Source organism: Falco rusticolus, chromosome 14 (genome assembly GCF_015220075.1).
Source record: "Falco rusticolus isolate bFalRus1 chromosome 14, bFalRus1.pri, whole genome shotgun sequence".
NCBI classification, from domain to species: domain Eukaryota; kingdom Metazoa; phylum Chordata; class Aves; order Falconiformes; family Falconidae; genus Falco; species Falco rusticolus.
This window is the reverse complement of record NC_051200.1, coordinates 15,437,884-15,451,665: the sequence shown is the minus strand read 5'-3', so window position 1 is coordinate 15,451,665 and position 13,782 is coordinate 15,437,884. Positions and strand designations below refer to the sequence as shown.

General features: G+C 39.1%; 1 protein-coding gene across 7 annotated transcripts in view; it reads right to left on the bottom strand.

Moving 5' to 3' along the window:
* The window catches only part of LOC119157168 (integrator complex subunit 6-like), a 41,957-nt gene that overhangs the window by 17,961 nt on the left and 10,214 nt on the right, over nt 1–13,782 (bottom strand). For all 7 annotated transcript variants that reach the window (XR_005107418.1, XR_005107416.1, XR_005107417.1 and 4 more), the window contains exons 3-7: nt 4,487–4,636; nt 3,881–3,970; nt 3,390–3,573; nt 2,409–2,537; nt 242–405 (exon numbers count right to left, since the gene is read on the bottom strand). Coding sequence is in view for 4 of the 7 variants with exons in the window: in XM_037407736.1 (XP_037263633.1) it covers nt 242–405; nt 2,409–2,537; nt 3,390–3,573; nt 3,881–3,970; nt 4,487–4,636 (717 nt within the window). In the remaining 3 variants the exon portion in view is untranslated. The remainder of the gene's footprint in view (nt 1–241; nt 406–2,408; nt 2,538–3,389; nt 3,574–3,880; nt 3,971–4,486; nt 4,637–13,782) is intronic.

Below are 13,782 nucleotides of genomic sequence, written 5' to 3'. Positions count from 1 at the left end.
AACTAACTAACCACATACATGGAAGAAAACCTTCCAGATGAGAAGAAAAAATTGAAAAAACACAGCATACAGTATCAACATTAGATTATACCATTTTGTGGTAAAAACAGTTTTAACTACCCTTTTAAAGCAAAGTCAGATCATATTAGTAAACGCAGAAAGTAAAAAAACTAATGTAGTATTCGTTTTCAGTCTGTTTAATTAGGTGTAGCATCCTTTTTTCAGTTCTTATTTTACTTACCAGTGTTGGTGAATTCTGATCAGGCCAAAAAGATTCTGGGATTGGCCAGTGCCCAACAGGAACACCCGTTTTAGGGTTAGGCCGTACATAAATGAGTTTATGACAACTATGCCACGGTTGAGAAGCAAATGAATTGATGGGCCTGGATGAATCAACAAGTCCATCTAAAATTTAAACAAAGCAAAATAACAACAAAAAGGAAAAAAAAAAAGCTACATGCATGCATTTGTCTCCTAGCAAAATTTCTGTATTAGCAACCAATAAGGTGTTTCATTACAATTGTTTCAAAGACATACAGATCTTTACATCAGTGGCTGAAAAAAACTATACATCCAAGTGTAGAACAGCGTCATCTGAGAAACAATGCTAACATTTGCCCGTATCTATCCTTCTGCTCCTGTGGCACAGACATGAGATAATTAGTGCAGCAAGGTATACTCACGTATTATAGAAAACGCTATTTACTTAAGCTTAGTACTTTGACATAGATCTAATAGGCGACAGCAAGCCTATCGGGTTTAGTTCTGCTGCACCTGTGGAGACTGGTCACGTGCATTTACAGTCTTTCTACATCAGATGCAAAGCTCACGGACTGATGCTGCCATTAGTGGAAACAAAGTGGAGAAAAGTTTCATGGAGAAGTCAGATGCATCTTGCAGGAGCAGCTTTTGTCACATTTTTGATCAGGAAGAATTCAAATATCACTTAAAAACCACCACCTACTGGAACCAACCAGCATTTTCTCCCAGCCCACTGCAGCACAGACTCCCCACTGACAAAGAATTTTGTAGTACAGATTCTGACCAGTAGTTTCCAAAGATTGCTCTTCAGAGCAAACATCACAGCAGAGATCACCTATTTAAAGAATCTTCATTTTGAAAAGATTTTATATTACTGTTTTTCCTTGCTTTAGGCAACTGGTCAATAATACTGTGGAAAACACCTTTCTGTTACGCATCAGTTTGGTTTCTCTGCATTATATCCACAATGATTTTTATAGCTTTGGTAAAGCCCATCGTATTTCTCTCTATTTTAGGACTTTCTCAATTACCGTAAAGATGGAAAGTCTCTCAGTGTTTTTATAGATGCACTTCCACAGTGCATCACCACTTAAATGTGACAAAAATAAATAAAATAAAAGAAACAACAAATGTCACCAATCATTTTGCCACACAGGAGTGCATTTAGGCCAACAGAGACACACGAATTTGCTGAGGTGCTGTCGTGCACCATGTTATAGGAAAGCCTTCCAATAAAACAACACTTAAATAAGCAAAAGGAGAAAAAATATATACAAGTAAGAAAAAGGTGATTCAAAAATGGAAGTGGGAATAAAGCTGGCTATGCTAGGATGGTCAGGGGGTCCTAAAAGCCATTATGTTTCTGACATTCCAGGAACATCTTCATTTCCTAAATATGAACTGGTCAGCTCCCTCTCCTTCCTTTCAAGCATGATGTCTGCAAATCATAAAAACTGCTCCACATTAAGAGTGCATTTTCCTTTTCCCTGTTATGCACTTTACTTACAGCTAGCATAATAATTCCTTGTTCTTTCCACGCAGTTTTTCACTTGTGGCTAACATTCAATTGAAGTTTACTGTGTTGTGATCAATTAGCAGAATGAAAGCATACAGAAAATTAAGCATTGAGATTACTTTAGAGTTGTTTAAGCATTTAAATACACTGGTCCTGGATTTAATTATTTTAAAACCAAGTTTTGACAATACCGTAATTCAAACTTTACTGCCTCCTGCAAACATTCACTTTCCTCAGCCCCACCCCCGAAGAGAGGTAGGAAGAGTGACAGGTGAGCTAGCAAGCAGGTAGATCATCCATACAAGTATGTGCAAACTTATGACACCATTTAACTTATCAAGGATCAAACTAACACTTTTAAAAATATAACGAAGATGAGACTAAACATAAACAAACAACACAGAACTACTCAAAAGCTATGAACAGCACATCCATTATGATGTGGGGTATTTAGATACCAGAACACTACCACTGAAGCATTTCTTATTAGAATGTATTAAGCATCTGATGCATCCTGTACACTACAGTGAGAAGCTGGTAGGAAGGACACTGAAGACACTTAAGGACATTTGCATGCATACAAAACATTTCTTCTTGAACACCAGGGGGAAAGAAAACCCAGTTACTATACCTTCTCCAATAGGAGCTGGATCTGGTCCTGACTTTTCAAAGTTAATAACAACTCCACTTTGGACTTTTTGAACTAGAGATTCTAAACATTGATTCAACATTCTTTGTGTCCGAACACAGTAAGAACGACCTATGCAAGAGATAAATTACACAGGGAAAATACAAAAGCAAGTTTTGAGTAATCTTAATAAAGGAAGATGTTTTATTACGTAAGTCACACTGCCAAGGCTTTCAGTTTTATCCAAAATAATAGCAATAAACTTTGTGTAAGTTTTATATAAAAGGCAACATACTTCTCAAATGCAATATAACCAAGAAAAAAAAAACACAAACCTGCTGAGCTTTCATTCATTAATAAAAGGCGCCATTAAGGCTAAATCAGGTTGGTTCAAGGCCAACTCTATAAAGGTACTTAAGAACATCCAATTTCACCAAGTCTATGTCATATATCTGATTTTGTCTACCCAAACCTTACCAACTCCTATACATGCCCAAACTTCCCCCTGCCAAGCAACATTTTTTCTCAAGCACCAATTAAAAAAAAAACAAAACCAACTGATCAACACATCAAGGAACAGGCTCCAGAATTAGTTCTTTTAAAATGAAATTCAGCCTATTAGCCCTGTAGCAGAATTAACATCTCAGTAATACTTGTCCCAGTCAGTTCAACATTTAAATAAAAAAATCTTGTGACTGAGCAAAGCCAGCCACTGGAAGGACAATCTAAGAGATTTTCCAGTCCCTCCTACTGGTGCATTAATAAAATGCTCTCACATTTATAAGCTCTGAAACAGAAATACTGTTTTATTTTAAAGTTATCTTGTGATGTTGGAAACCAAGCTCAAAAAGCACCACACAGATTCACATGGACACTGAGCAATTCAGATGGAGAAAACAGGCATAGGTGAATTTGAATCAAAGGAAAAGAAACATTTTAAGGCAAATGCCAAATATTAACCAAAACAAAGGAACACCCAGTTACCTCCTGTAACTTCACACATCTGTGTGATGGCAGATTCATCAGTAGGCACACTCCCAAGCTGCTCTGGTTCAGCAGATGCAGCTCCTGGCAAACGCAGCACTAGAGCAAACAGCCTTTGATCCCAACGAAATGGTTCTTTGGTTAGTTCACTTCCAGGCAAAGGAGAATTCAAGGGAAGATGAAGCTGATAAAAGAAGATTTAAGAATATTTTCAAGTATTTGCAAACTATGTAAAAACGTAATACCCAAATTCATTCATTCCTCTGTAAAGGACCCAATTTCTCTCCTATCCACTACTTTATCTGAAGTCTGGAAACCCACATGGGCTATGAATTTAAGCACTGGGTAATGACAGCATAGCTAGTTTCTGTTCTCCATAAAACAGGCTGATGAAGCAGAAGTACAATTAGCAGGAAAAAACAATTAATATTCATCTCAGCATAGCACCAACTTGCAAGATCATAACTTGAAAGAATGTAATGCAAGTTTACCTCCTCTTGAACTCCAGCCGTATTTGTCAGTTTGTTTCCGTCTGTGATGGTAATCAAAATAGATGGCTCCAAAAAGAATGGATTCCTTCCCTAGAGACAAAAAGCACAGGAATGCTAAGAGTAACTTTAATGCTCCGCTATAGACTTGTATTTTTGTCATTATAAAATAAATAGTAATATGAACAATCTTTCAAAATAACCCTGGAATTTTCTTTTCATGTGTGGAGCCAAACAGAACTGTACAAGATGTGCTACTCTGCACTCACACACCCATCCTAAAGACATTTGTAGAATTACGAGTCTTTTTTCCTCCAGTAACAGTATGAAACCCCTCCAGCTCACAAAAGTGGCCTATAAATTGGTAGTAATACAGAGAACTCAGAAACTCATGATGACAGTGGGGCAAAAGCAAAAGAACTGGACCCTTCAAACGTGAGAGGGGGGGAAGCCAGGGCATTTAACTACAGATAATGTAAAAATCCAACATTTAAGAAAAAAAAAAAAAAAACTCAAAAACAAACTTGAACCACCAAACCCCCTCTCCCACTAGAATTTCAAGAAACATAGAAAAAGTAAAAGACTGAAGACTACAAACAGATTTATTACCTGTCCATAGTTGTCTATTCCAGACACTAATCTATTGAGATTTAGCAAGTCAAATGATGACCTGAGTGCCTGACCAAGGGTTGTCAGTCCTGAAGCCTGCAGATTTTTCAGTTCATTCATAAACGTTGCGTGGTTTTCCTTCCATCCAGCCTATACATAAAACAAAAAAACCTTATTAGTTATTCTAGCAACAAGCTGAAATCAACTGCAAGTTATTTCCCCATCAAAAATTGTATTCCTGATTAATGGATACACTACATCATTCACATGCTACACACACCTAATCCACACATGCACAACTTGATGTGAAATATACAGTTAAGCCTATAACGGGAGGCTTGCAGAACACTCACTGTCGAGCAATTGAACAAATCTGCAAATACCTATCTCTTACATTGAAAACTGCCGTAGAGGTGATGCAATTAATAGAAGTATTTGGATTTGGCATGTGAATATTTTAGAAGAAAGTGTCAAATCTAGAAATCAGAAATGCAGCTGCCAAAGTAATAGCTAAGATACAAGCAGCACAATGTTGCTGCTTCTTCAAATAAACACCCATTCCCCTTTCATCCTCTCCTCCATAAATTGAGGCTAGAGGGAAAGAAAGGATGTATTTGCAACATGTACTAATGCAGGACTTAGAAATTTAACTGTTAAAAAGAAGAAAGGTAAAGCAGCAGTAGCAACAGTGACGGTCACCTTTGCCCCCTTGTCACAGCCTCCCCTTCTCACAATTTCCCTAAGTGGGAAGCACGCAAGCATATGAATTTAGTAGAAGGAATATAAAAACAATAAACACCACAACCAAAAAAAAAAAACCATAATCAGCTATTTTTAGTATTACACGACTCTTGCTCAACTTTTCTTTTTTCTTGTACTTCCCCCCATCCCAGCCCTGCAGGCTCAGTTCATGCCTTTTAATGCGCTGTATCAAGCAACCTCTGTCACTTCTGCATTACAACTCCCCTGCCTTTCTCCTACCTCGGTATTTCAACTGCCAGCCTTCTAACCACACCCTTCTGTCCTTACTTCCCAACATAACATTTTCTATGGAGTAGTCACAAACACCCCACGTAACGCAGAACCAAATCACTGTTTAGTGTCTCAGTACCACAGCTTGAAATTTTGGAGGTCTTGAAAAAAGTTATTGCTGACAAAGCCCGCAGACCGTTCAAAGGAACAGCAAAAAGCGATGAAGATGGATCAGTCCTACCAAGCACTCTGGATCCTATGGCAAGCAGGGCTTACACACATCAGCATCAGCTGTGATTCACATTTCTCTTAAAAGTGGTACAGTGCAGGGTCAGGAAGCTATTTTAGAAAACACTAGCTCACAGGAAATTGGAAGAGGACTTAAGCTGCCTCAACTAAGAGAAACAAAGCTTGAAAATCCCAGCTCTTCACTCAATTATCAGCCTTGCTATCACATCATACTCTCCAAACCATTCTTGCAGTAAGCGAGCAGTGAATACACCCAGGCTCCACGAGGAATCCTAATTACACACATGCAGAGAGAATCATTTCAGACAGTCTGACTTTTGCTGGGACAATCTCTGAGCAATACATCCTCCAGGGTGAAGCAGACTCTCTCCTCCCTGGAGCACTGGGTTCAGTAGCAATCACCCGCTGACTATGCCATGCTGTTCAAGGACCTGAAAGGACAGATTTTCCTGTACTTTTTAAATCACTATATCCCACTTCAGTACACACACTGTGGACTGTGCAGGTGGTCACAGGGTAGACAAGTTTAGAGCCCTAAATGAATACAGGAAAGGAATAGAAAGGAAGGACATGAGATGATCAATATCTGCTGCTGAGTTCTCAAGCCTGAGTTTTTCAGAATGAGGAATTATTATCAACAGGTACAAAAAAACCCCAGGTTTTGGTCAAGTTTAGCTCCCTGGACTAGTTCCTCAGGCTTTAGATTAGCACAAGAGAGACAGAAAACTCTGCAATGGAGTAAAGAACGAACACTTTCAGCAGGTCTGGCTTAGCTGTATCATCAAACTGCCCTTGAAGCTCAAAAGGAACAGTGTAGTTCGATCAGCCCGGTAATTCTTAATAAAACACCATCAACACCCACTCACAATGACAGCTTAACAAAATACAGCATCTCATCAGCTGAGCCACAGACAACTCCCCACATGTGCTTTCAGCCTAAGGCAAGAACAAAGTGCAAACGCAGGGTCATTGTTTTGAAGTCAAAGTGATTTAATGATCTTTTTTCAGAGAAAAAAACCCACCAAATCCCAACAAGATCATCTGTGTTATCCTGAAAAAGTCTGTCTTAAAACAATTTAAGTGAACAACTGCAAAAGATGTTTTTGCATGAATTCTATGAACCCCTAGATGTAGGTAAAACTGCTTCATTTTGTCTGGTAAAAACACCTATCAAATGAGTTCAGCTCCTTGGGAATAGCCAGGCTACAGTTCAAATGGTGTTTTCCAGCAAAGACTGCTGTTTCAGTCACTTTGTTGGAAAAGCACATGGGGAAATAAAACATTTACAAAGGAAACTCTATTCCCAGCCTACAACTCTTGATTTGAATTCTAACGAATTTAAGAGTATTTCTTTGTAAAATAACCAGCAACAGTCTTCACTGATATTTGGAGATTCTGGTGCTCTCCCATCTAACAATGTTTGCTCAGCTTCCAACTCCTACTGTGTTTGATCTAGCTGCAGTGTGGTCAACTGCCTGCAAAACATGTTGCCATTTTTCCCATGCATAAAACTAAGCAAGCTGAAGGTATGAGGAGCAGCTGATCACCACTGATCTGGCCTTCTAAGAAAACTACTTTTCATCTTCCAGCCTCTCACAGGATCTCTACAGATAAACCCTGAGGAGAGCCGCACCTTTTAAACAAACAGACTTAACACTGAAGAACAACTCGTTAGAGAACAGCAGCAGCAAATGCAAGATTTCCTAATTCCATACCCAGTTTTAAAGGAAGGTACAATTAGCTGATGTACTACATTCTCTACCTTATACTCAAAACAACCTTCTTGAATTAAAAATACCGAAATCAATGACAAGAAGATCTACTTCCATAAAATGTTTTTTCCAGAAAGACTCAAGCCAATGTACATAATTCAACATGTATTTCAGGGACAGAAACTCCAGCCCCAAAGAACTCTGTATATTCTCCTCTCCATACATACAGTAGGATCGTTCTTAGAGCAAAATAAAAAGAATCAAGTATGTAACACAGAGCATATTCATGAGTTCAACAAAGCACTTTAAAGTGATTAAATAATTATCCTTCCTAAATTCAAATATTGCCACTAACGCTGCTTAGAAAAAGCACTGCTTTAATGTAGCACTGCTTCCACTTGCCAGCAGAAACAGTAACGACCAAAAAACCCCACCAACCAAAAAAACCCAACCAAAACCCCACAACCTTAGAGGACCAAATACAAACATATTCTGCAAAAACATGTATTCTCTACAGGTCAGTAATTAGTAAGTCAGAAGTAAACATTATGAACCAATTATAACATTGAGATTAATTTCTCATAATCTTCAATATTGCATTCCTACTTACTCACTTTTATGCCCAGAATTTATTAATAGCAAATCTGAGCAGCCTTTACCTTGCCATTATGTTACTAGCGTCTCCTTTGGCAATTTGTATGAACAAGTAATTTTAGTCTGTATCCACATACCAAAAGACCTTCAAACGTAGCGGGGGAAAAAAACAAGTATTATAAGCAAAAATCTCACCCTGTTTGCTTGTGCCAAGAACAGGCAAAAATGCACTGTCATTTAGCCGCCTGTGTTGACAACTGCAAGCTTTGGATACAATCCTATGAAACCCTGAGATCTGGAAGCAGCATACCACCTTCCAGCTCCTGGCTTCAGCTTTGCAAGCAAATCATACTGAAAAAAATTATGTACTTAAAAAGTAACGTTTCTTTTTCTGATTAGACAAATCCATGCCCTGCTCTATTTCACCATACAGCTACAGAAACACTTCAGCTGCTTCAAGAAGCAGGCACAGTCAAAATAGCTGATTTTGGCAGCAAAATAGGCCCAGATTATGTAGCATTCAGACAAACACCAAGGTGAAAAATCTAGTGAAGAAGAGGTCTTATTTACACCAACCAGAACCAGGATTAACTGAACATCAAAAGGAACAGAGCTGAGCAGCAAAAGAAAGTCTCAATTCAGAATCAGCTTAAGACGACCTTCAAGATTTAAGAAAAACAACAGGAGATATCAGTTGCAAGGAGACAGGAAAAAGAACCTTGTAAAATGCTTGGGGAGGGGACACACAACATAACACCAAACACAGCCCACACTACCTTTATCACACAAAAGACAGCAATATCAAACTACAAGTAAAACATTACCAAGTTTTACGTATGTGTAACAAACGTGTTGTAATCTCAGCTACACTGGCTTAACTGTCATATTTACTGGTTTTATTGTAGTTTTTTTGGTTGGTCAGTTGTTGGTTTGTTGTTTGGTTTTTTTAAACTATACATTTCTGGGCAGCATGGTTGTTTCCAGCTATTTCTTAGCCTACAGGGGCAGACCCAGAGGCTGGGCATGAGAGCACAAGGTCCAAAGCAGAGTCTCCAGGTTTCACCAGCTCCATGAAATCCAGGGAGCTGGTGCTTTTGAGACTGCAAGTCTTCATCTTCAGTGCTTCTACAGGCAATGCCCAAAGATGGAGCTTATTGGCAAATGCCAGGCAATGCCAAAACTGTGCAGTTTAATGTCCAATGGATTGCTTACAGATCGGATTCAAAAAGTGTAACATTACTAAAAATAATCTTCCAAGTAAGAAGACAACCTGCAATCTAGCATGCCAATCACAACAGCCTTTATTACAGTAAGCACTCGGTATTTATTTAAACATACAGATTTTTAAAGTTCTGCTAATGTCTCCCTAAAAAGAAGAACTGCATTTCAGAAATTACAATTTCATTGAAGTATTTAAGTTGCTCAATAATTCAAGCCATTATTAAATGCACCCATCTTTGCAAAGTTGAGACTAGTTCAGGATAACATGCCTGTGGCATCCTAGGTTGTCAGTGACATCCGTTTGGAAAAAATAAGGCAAGAAAAAAATCCAGCTGCTGAAATCTGAAACTGTTCCTGCTATGGAATTTCCAAGTACTGTGGGAAGACAGTGAAACCAGCAGAGCATTTTGCCTTCCAAATAATCAGAACAGATAATTTTTACGTTGTATTATTCTTTTGGACTCCCTACATTGCAAGAGGCTGCTTCTCAAATACCAAAATACCTTCACCCCCTCTGCAATCTCCTGAACGCAGCCCCAGCATTGCTCAGTGGGTTCTGCAGCAGGGAATACCTGCTATGTAACTTAAGAGCTTCCCCTACCCCAGCTTCAGCAACTTTGGAAGAGGAATTCTAGCAAACACAAAGACTATCTTGATCACCCCAGTTTTGTTATGGCAAAACTTAGCAAAGGGGAGAGGAGGAGAGGTCCTGGGACCACGTGTCTCCCTGCCCCATAAAGGATGGGATAACGCTGCTTGGCAGTACAGAACAGCCAGTGCCCACTCTACCCTCATGTTTTATTTGATGTTCAGAGATTTAGTAGTTGGAAATAACACACAGTAGAAGAAAGGTACTGACTATGCTATAAACATTGTGTACATTTTTATTTAACACTTAGAAGTCCTAAAATAATTCAACATCATACAACCTATATCACCTACTAATTTACCCTCACAAATTTTTGTCTGCACTGTGCAAATGGGGCAGAAGGAATAGCTCTAAGAGATACCTACAGATACTGACTCCCTTCCACATCCTCATGAATGCCACTTTTGAGGCAACAGAGCTCTCAGGTTCTGCCTGTAGCTCAGCTGCAGAGTAACTCTTCTCTCATTTCAGTACCTATGCTCTCTAGTTACTTTTATGCAACATACCAGCCCTGTCACTGCACAATATCAAACAGCCTTTAGTAAAGAAACTCGCAAGATCAATTCTTTTTTGTTCTTGGCACAGGACAGCATCACAACACCCACCTCTGAGATAGGAGATTAGCATACCTTCAGCACAGAATGATACTGGCACACAAGCCTGAAATCAGCTTATCATCGGGGCAGTACTGAACACAATGAGCCAGCTCGCATCCAGGCTGTACTGTCCTGGATTTGGAGGACTAGTGCTGGTGGGGGCACATCAGCAGATCTTAATGGTCTGATGCAAAGCTTGCAGGAAGAGGAGGAAGGTTTGATGGGACCAAGCCTGCTGCGTGCAATTGCTATCACTGTGTTAGGCTCTCCAGCACACTGTAAATCATTTCTATTAGTTCTATTCCCCACTCTTCCAGCCTCCTCTTGCCTTAGATAAGGGTTTGAATCACAGACAGCTTCTACCTCTATACTTCACTGGAACAAAGCAAGATTGTTTTGGCAATCTTTTTGGCAAAGGGCAAGGATGGATGAAAAGACAAATACATCTTCGTTAGCAAGCCAGGGTAGACTATCTTTAGACTTTCACATAGAAATCTCATTTTCCAGAACAGGGAACAGAGTTTCAGGGTAAAAATTAAGACATGAACCTGCTGCAGGCACAACAAAAACAAGCCCTGATCGCTCAAGCAGCGTATACCTATACACTGCTATTTACTATGAGACCAGCCTCACAAAAACCCACCTTCTCAGTTCTCTCATCTGAGGAGTATTTTAATGGAGAGTCAACTCACAGGTTTCCTAAATAAGCCCACACAGCTTTCAAGTACACTGAAGAGTCTACAAAAGCATCTCTTGGTCCTCCTTACATTACAGCTAGCGACCAACAGACTACCATTTTAAGGCTAAAGGGTTGTGAACAGCAAGCTAAGTGTTTCTTCCTGTGAAGTTATTTCTGCTGGGTTTGTAGGATGCATAAACCAAAACCTAGTGGTCAAGCACTGCTTTAAATCCAGCGTGGACTTCTTAATAAAAAAAATATTAATTTTTTAAAAAACACTTGCTTAAGTCCTAGTCACATAAAGTTACGTAAGTTTAATATATGTAAAACATCTCCAAGAGAACAGAGAAGCATAAACTGCTTTAATACATCTTTAGAAAAAATACATCTTTTTTTAAAAATAAAGACATTGAGTAGATTGTTCCTTTAATCCCACACAGCTGATATATTTTGACACCAGATTTTACCAGAAAGCTGTTACTTTGCTTGTCCACCATCTCCATCTACTTCCAAGCACCACAATTCTTCCCTTTTCTCTGGGACAGAGTACGTACCTCGGTAACAAACACAGAATCCCTCCTCCCCTCACCCACATTATATTTCCCTACGCAACTGGAAACGGCTTTAGTGCAAGGAAAAATGTGTCATGCACTGGCTACCTTTAGGCCAGCAAGCAGTACAGCACAAACAAGGCAGTTGTTTCTGAGGAGATGACAGCCATACAGCTGCATTTCCATATGGCGGCATTTCAGGGGGTTTACTTCACAAGAACTGTTCTATAGTCCTGTAGACTCAGCACTGCAGCTGGGGCGCTTCTTCCACTTTTACTTCATCTGAAAGCAATCCAGTTCTGACACTCCAAGGCAGGTCTGCAGGGTGAACTCAGGTGCACAGGAGAGCCCCTTCAACTGCCCATTTCTAAGCTGAACTCTCCTGTAGGTGCACCAAAGATTATTTCATTATAAATGAAAAATAGACTAGACCAGCTTGTTTTCTAAAGCATGTATTAGTGACCAAGATCAGAACTGCATTCTAGTCCATTATGTGCCAGTTGTTACGGACAGGCCATCAGTTACATCAATTACCTTGTATAGAAAATAAGTATTTCCCCATGATACCTCAAAGAACAAACAAAAAAATCACACACTTAAGAAACAACCTTGGTCAAACCACATCATGTGATTCACTGTCCTTTTAAGATAAATTCAACATTAAAAAAAGATACAGAAATGCTTTTTCATCAAGAAGAATTCAAGATGTTCCTGTAGGAACAACTCACGGTATCCATGCAAAACACTAGTAGAGAGGTTCTTTAACTCCAGTTATGAAAGTAGTACTGAGGCCTCCTGTTAGTATTAGCATTTATACAGAAGCAGTACCTTCTCCTGTTAGAGACGTCTAACAGATGCTGCATGAACAACTCAAAGCTGGAAACTGTGCTTGGCATCAAGTGATAATAATAATCAATGCCAAGCAAGGAAGAAAAAAGCCTACTCTACCTTTTTATTTATTACCTGCTGCTCCTCCTTTAATCAGTCTCTGGATTTAGCTTTTTGGTCAACAATATTTCATGTGTTTTGACAGCTACTCTCACCACACTTCTTGCTGCACAAAGATGAAAGAACTACACATGAAGAAAGGGAAGTATAAACGCCAAAGAGATCACTTTATCACCTTGATCCAAAAAGCATTTTTTATTAAAATAAAGGAACACTATCCAGTTAAAAAAACACCTATTTCTGAGAAACACTCAACAAACTAGAGTATTTCAGTACAGAGTTGAAGTAGAACAAACTATGTTTCACAGAATAGCTTAATGGAGAGGCAACACAGATGTAATCATACAATCCTACAAGCTCTAGTACAGCAAGCAAAACAAGAGGCTATGGGCTTCTGTTCAGAAACATAGCAGTCATTTTAGAAATACCATCACAGGCGCATCTAAAACAAACACTGTAGAGAGGACAACCATTGAAACATGGAGGTTTCAATCAAAAAAATCCACATTTACCCACAGCACCCATTGCTCTTCCAGACTATCAAACATGCTCCCAATGCCATTCAGCCCCCAGCTCTGTCCTTTGCCTGGTCCCTTCCTACTCTCAGCACAGCTGAAAAAATTGCAAGAAATAAAGGCAAGACCTAAGAGGTTACAAAATTTGGGCTATCAGGACAAGGTATTCTTCATGGCACATTTTTGGGAATTGAGTGGAAGAGAATTATTGATGATCTCTTCGCTTTACAGCCCAGAGCTGAGATGACACAGCATGATCCACACTCATTTTGAAAACTGTCACATTCCTCCCTGCTCCTTCCAAAAGCACATCACACAACTAGTGCAGCGCACCAAAGCACTACATATATTACAAGTTTACTTTGAATCTCAAGAACGTAACGAATCTAGAGGGGGTCATGTAATCAACAAATGTCCTTAATTCACGTCTGAAATGCTATCCAAGGAACTGCTGGAGGGGAAAAGAAAAAAAAAAAAATGACAGACTTCAGAGCACAAATTCAAATACTCACTGAAGGAACACAAATTGAGAAATTTTTTTTATTTATATTATTATTTAGCCTAGCAAATAACATCCATTTCACCTTCAAACCTGATACAGCAAAAATAT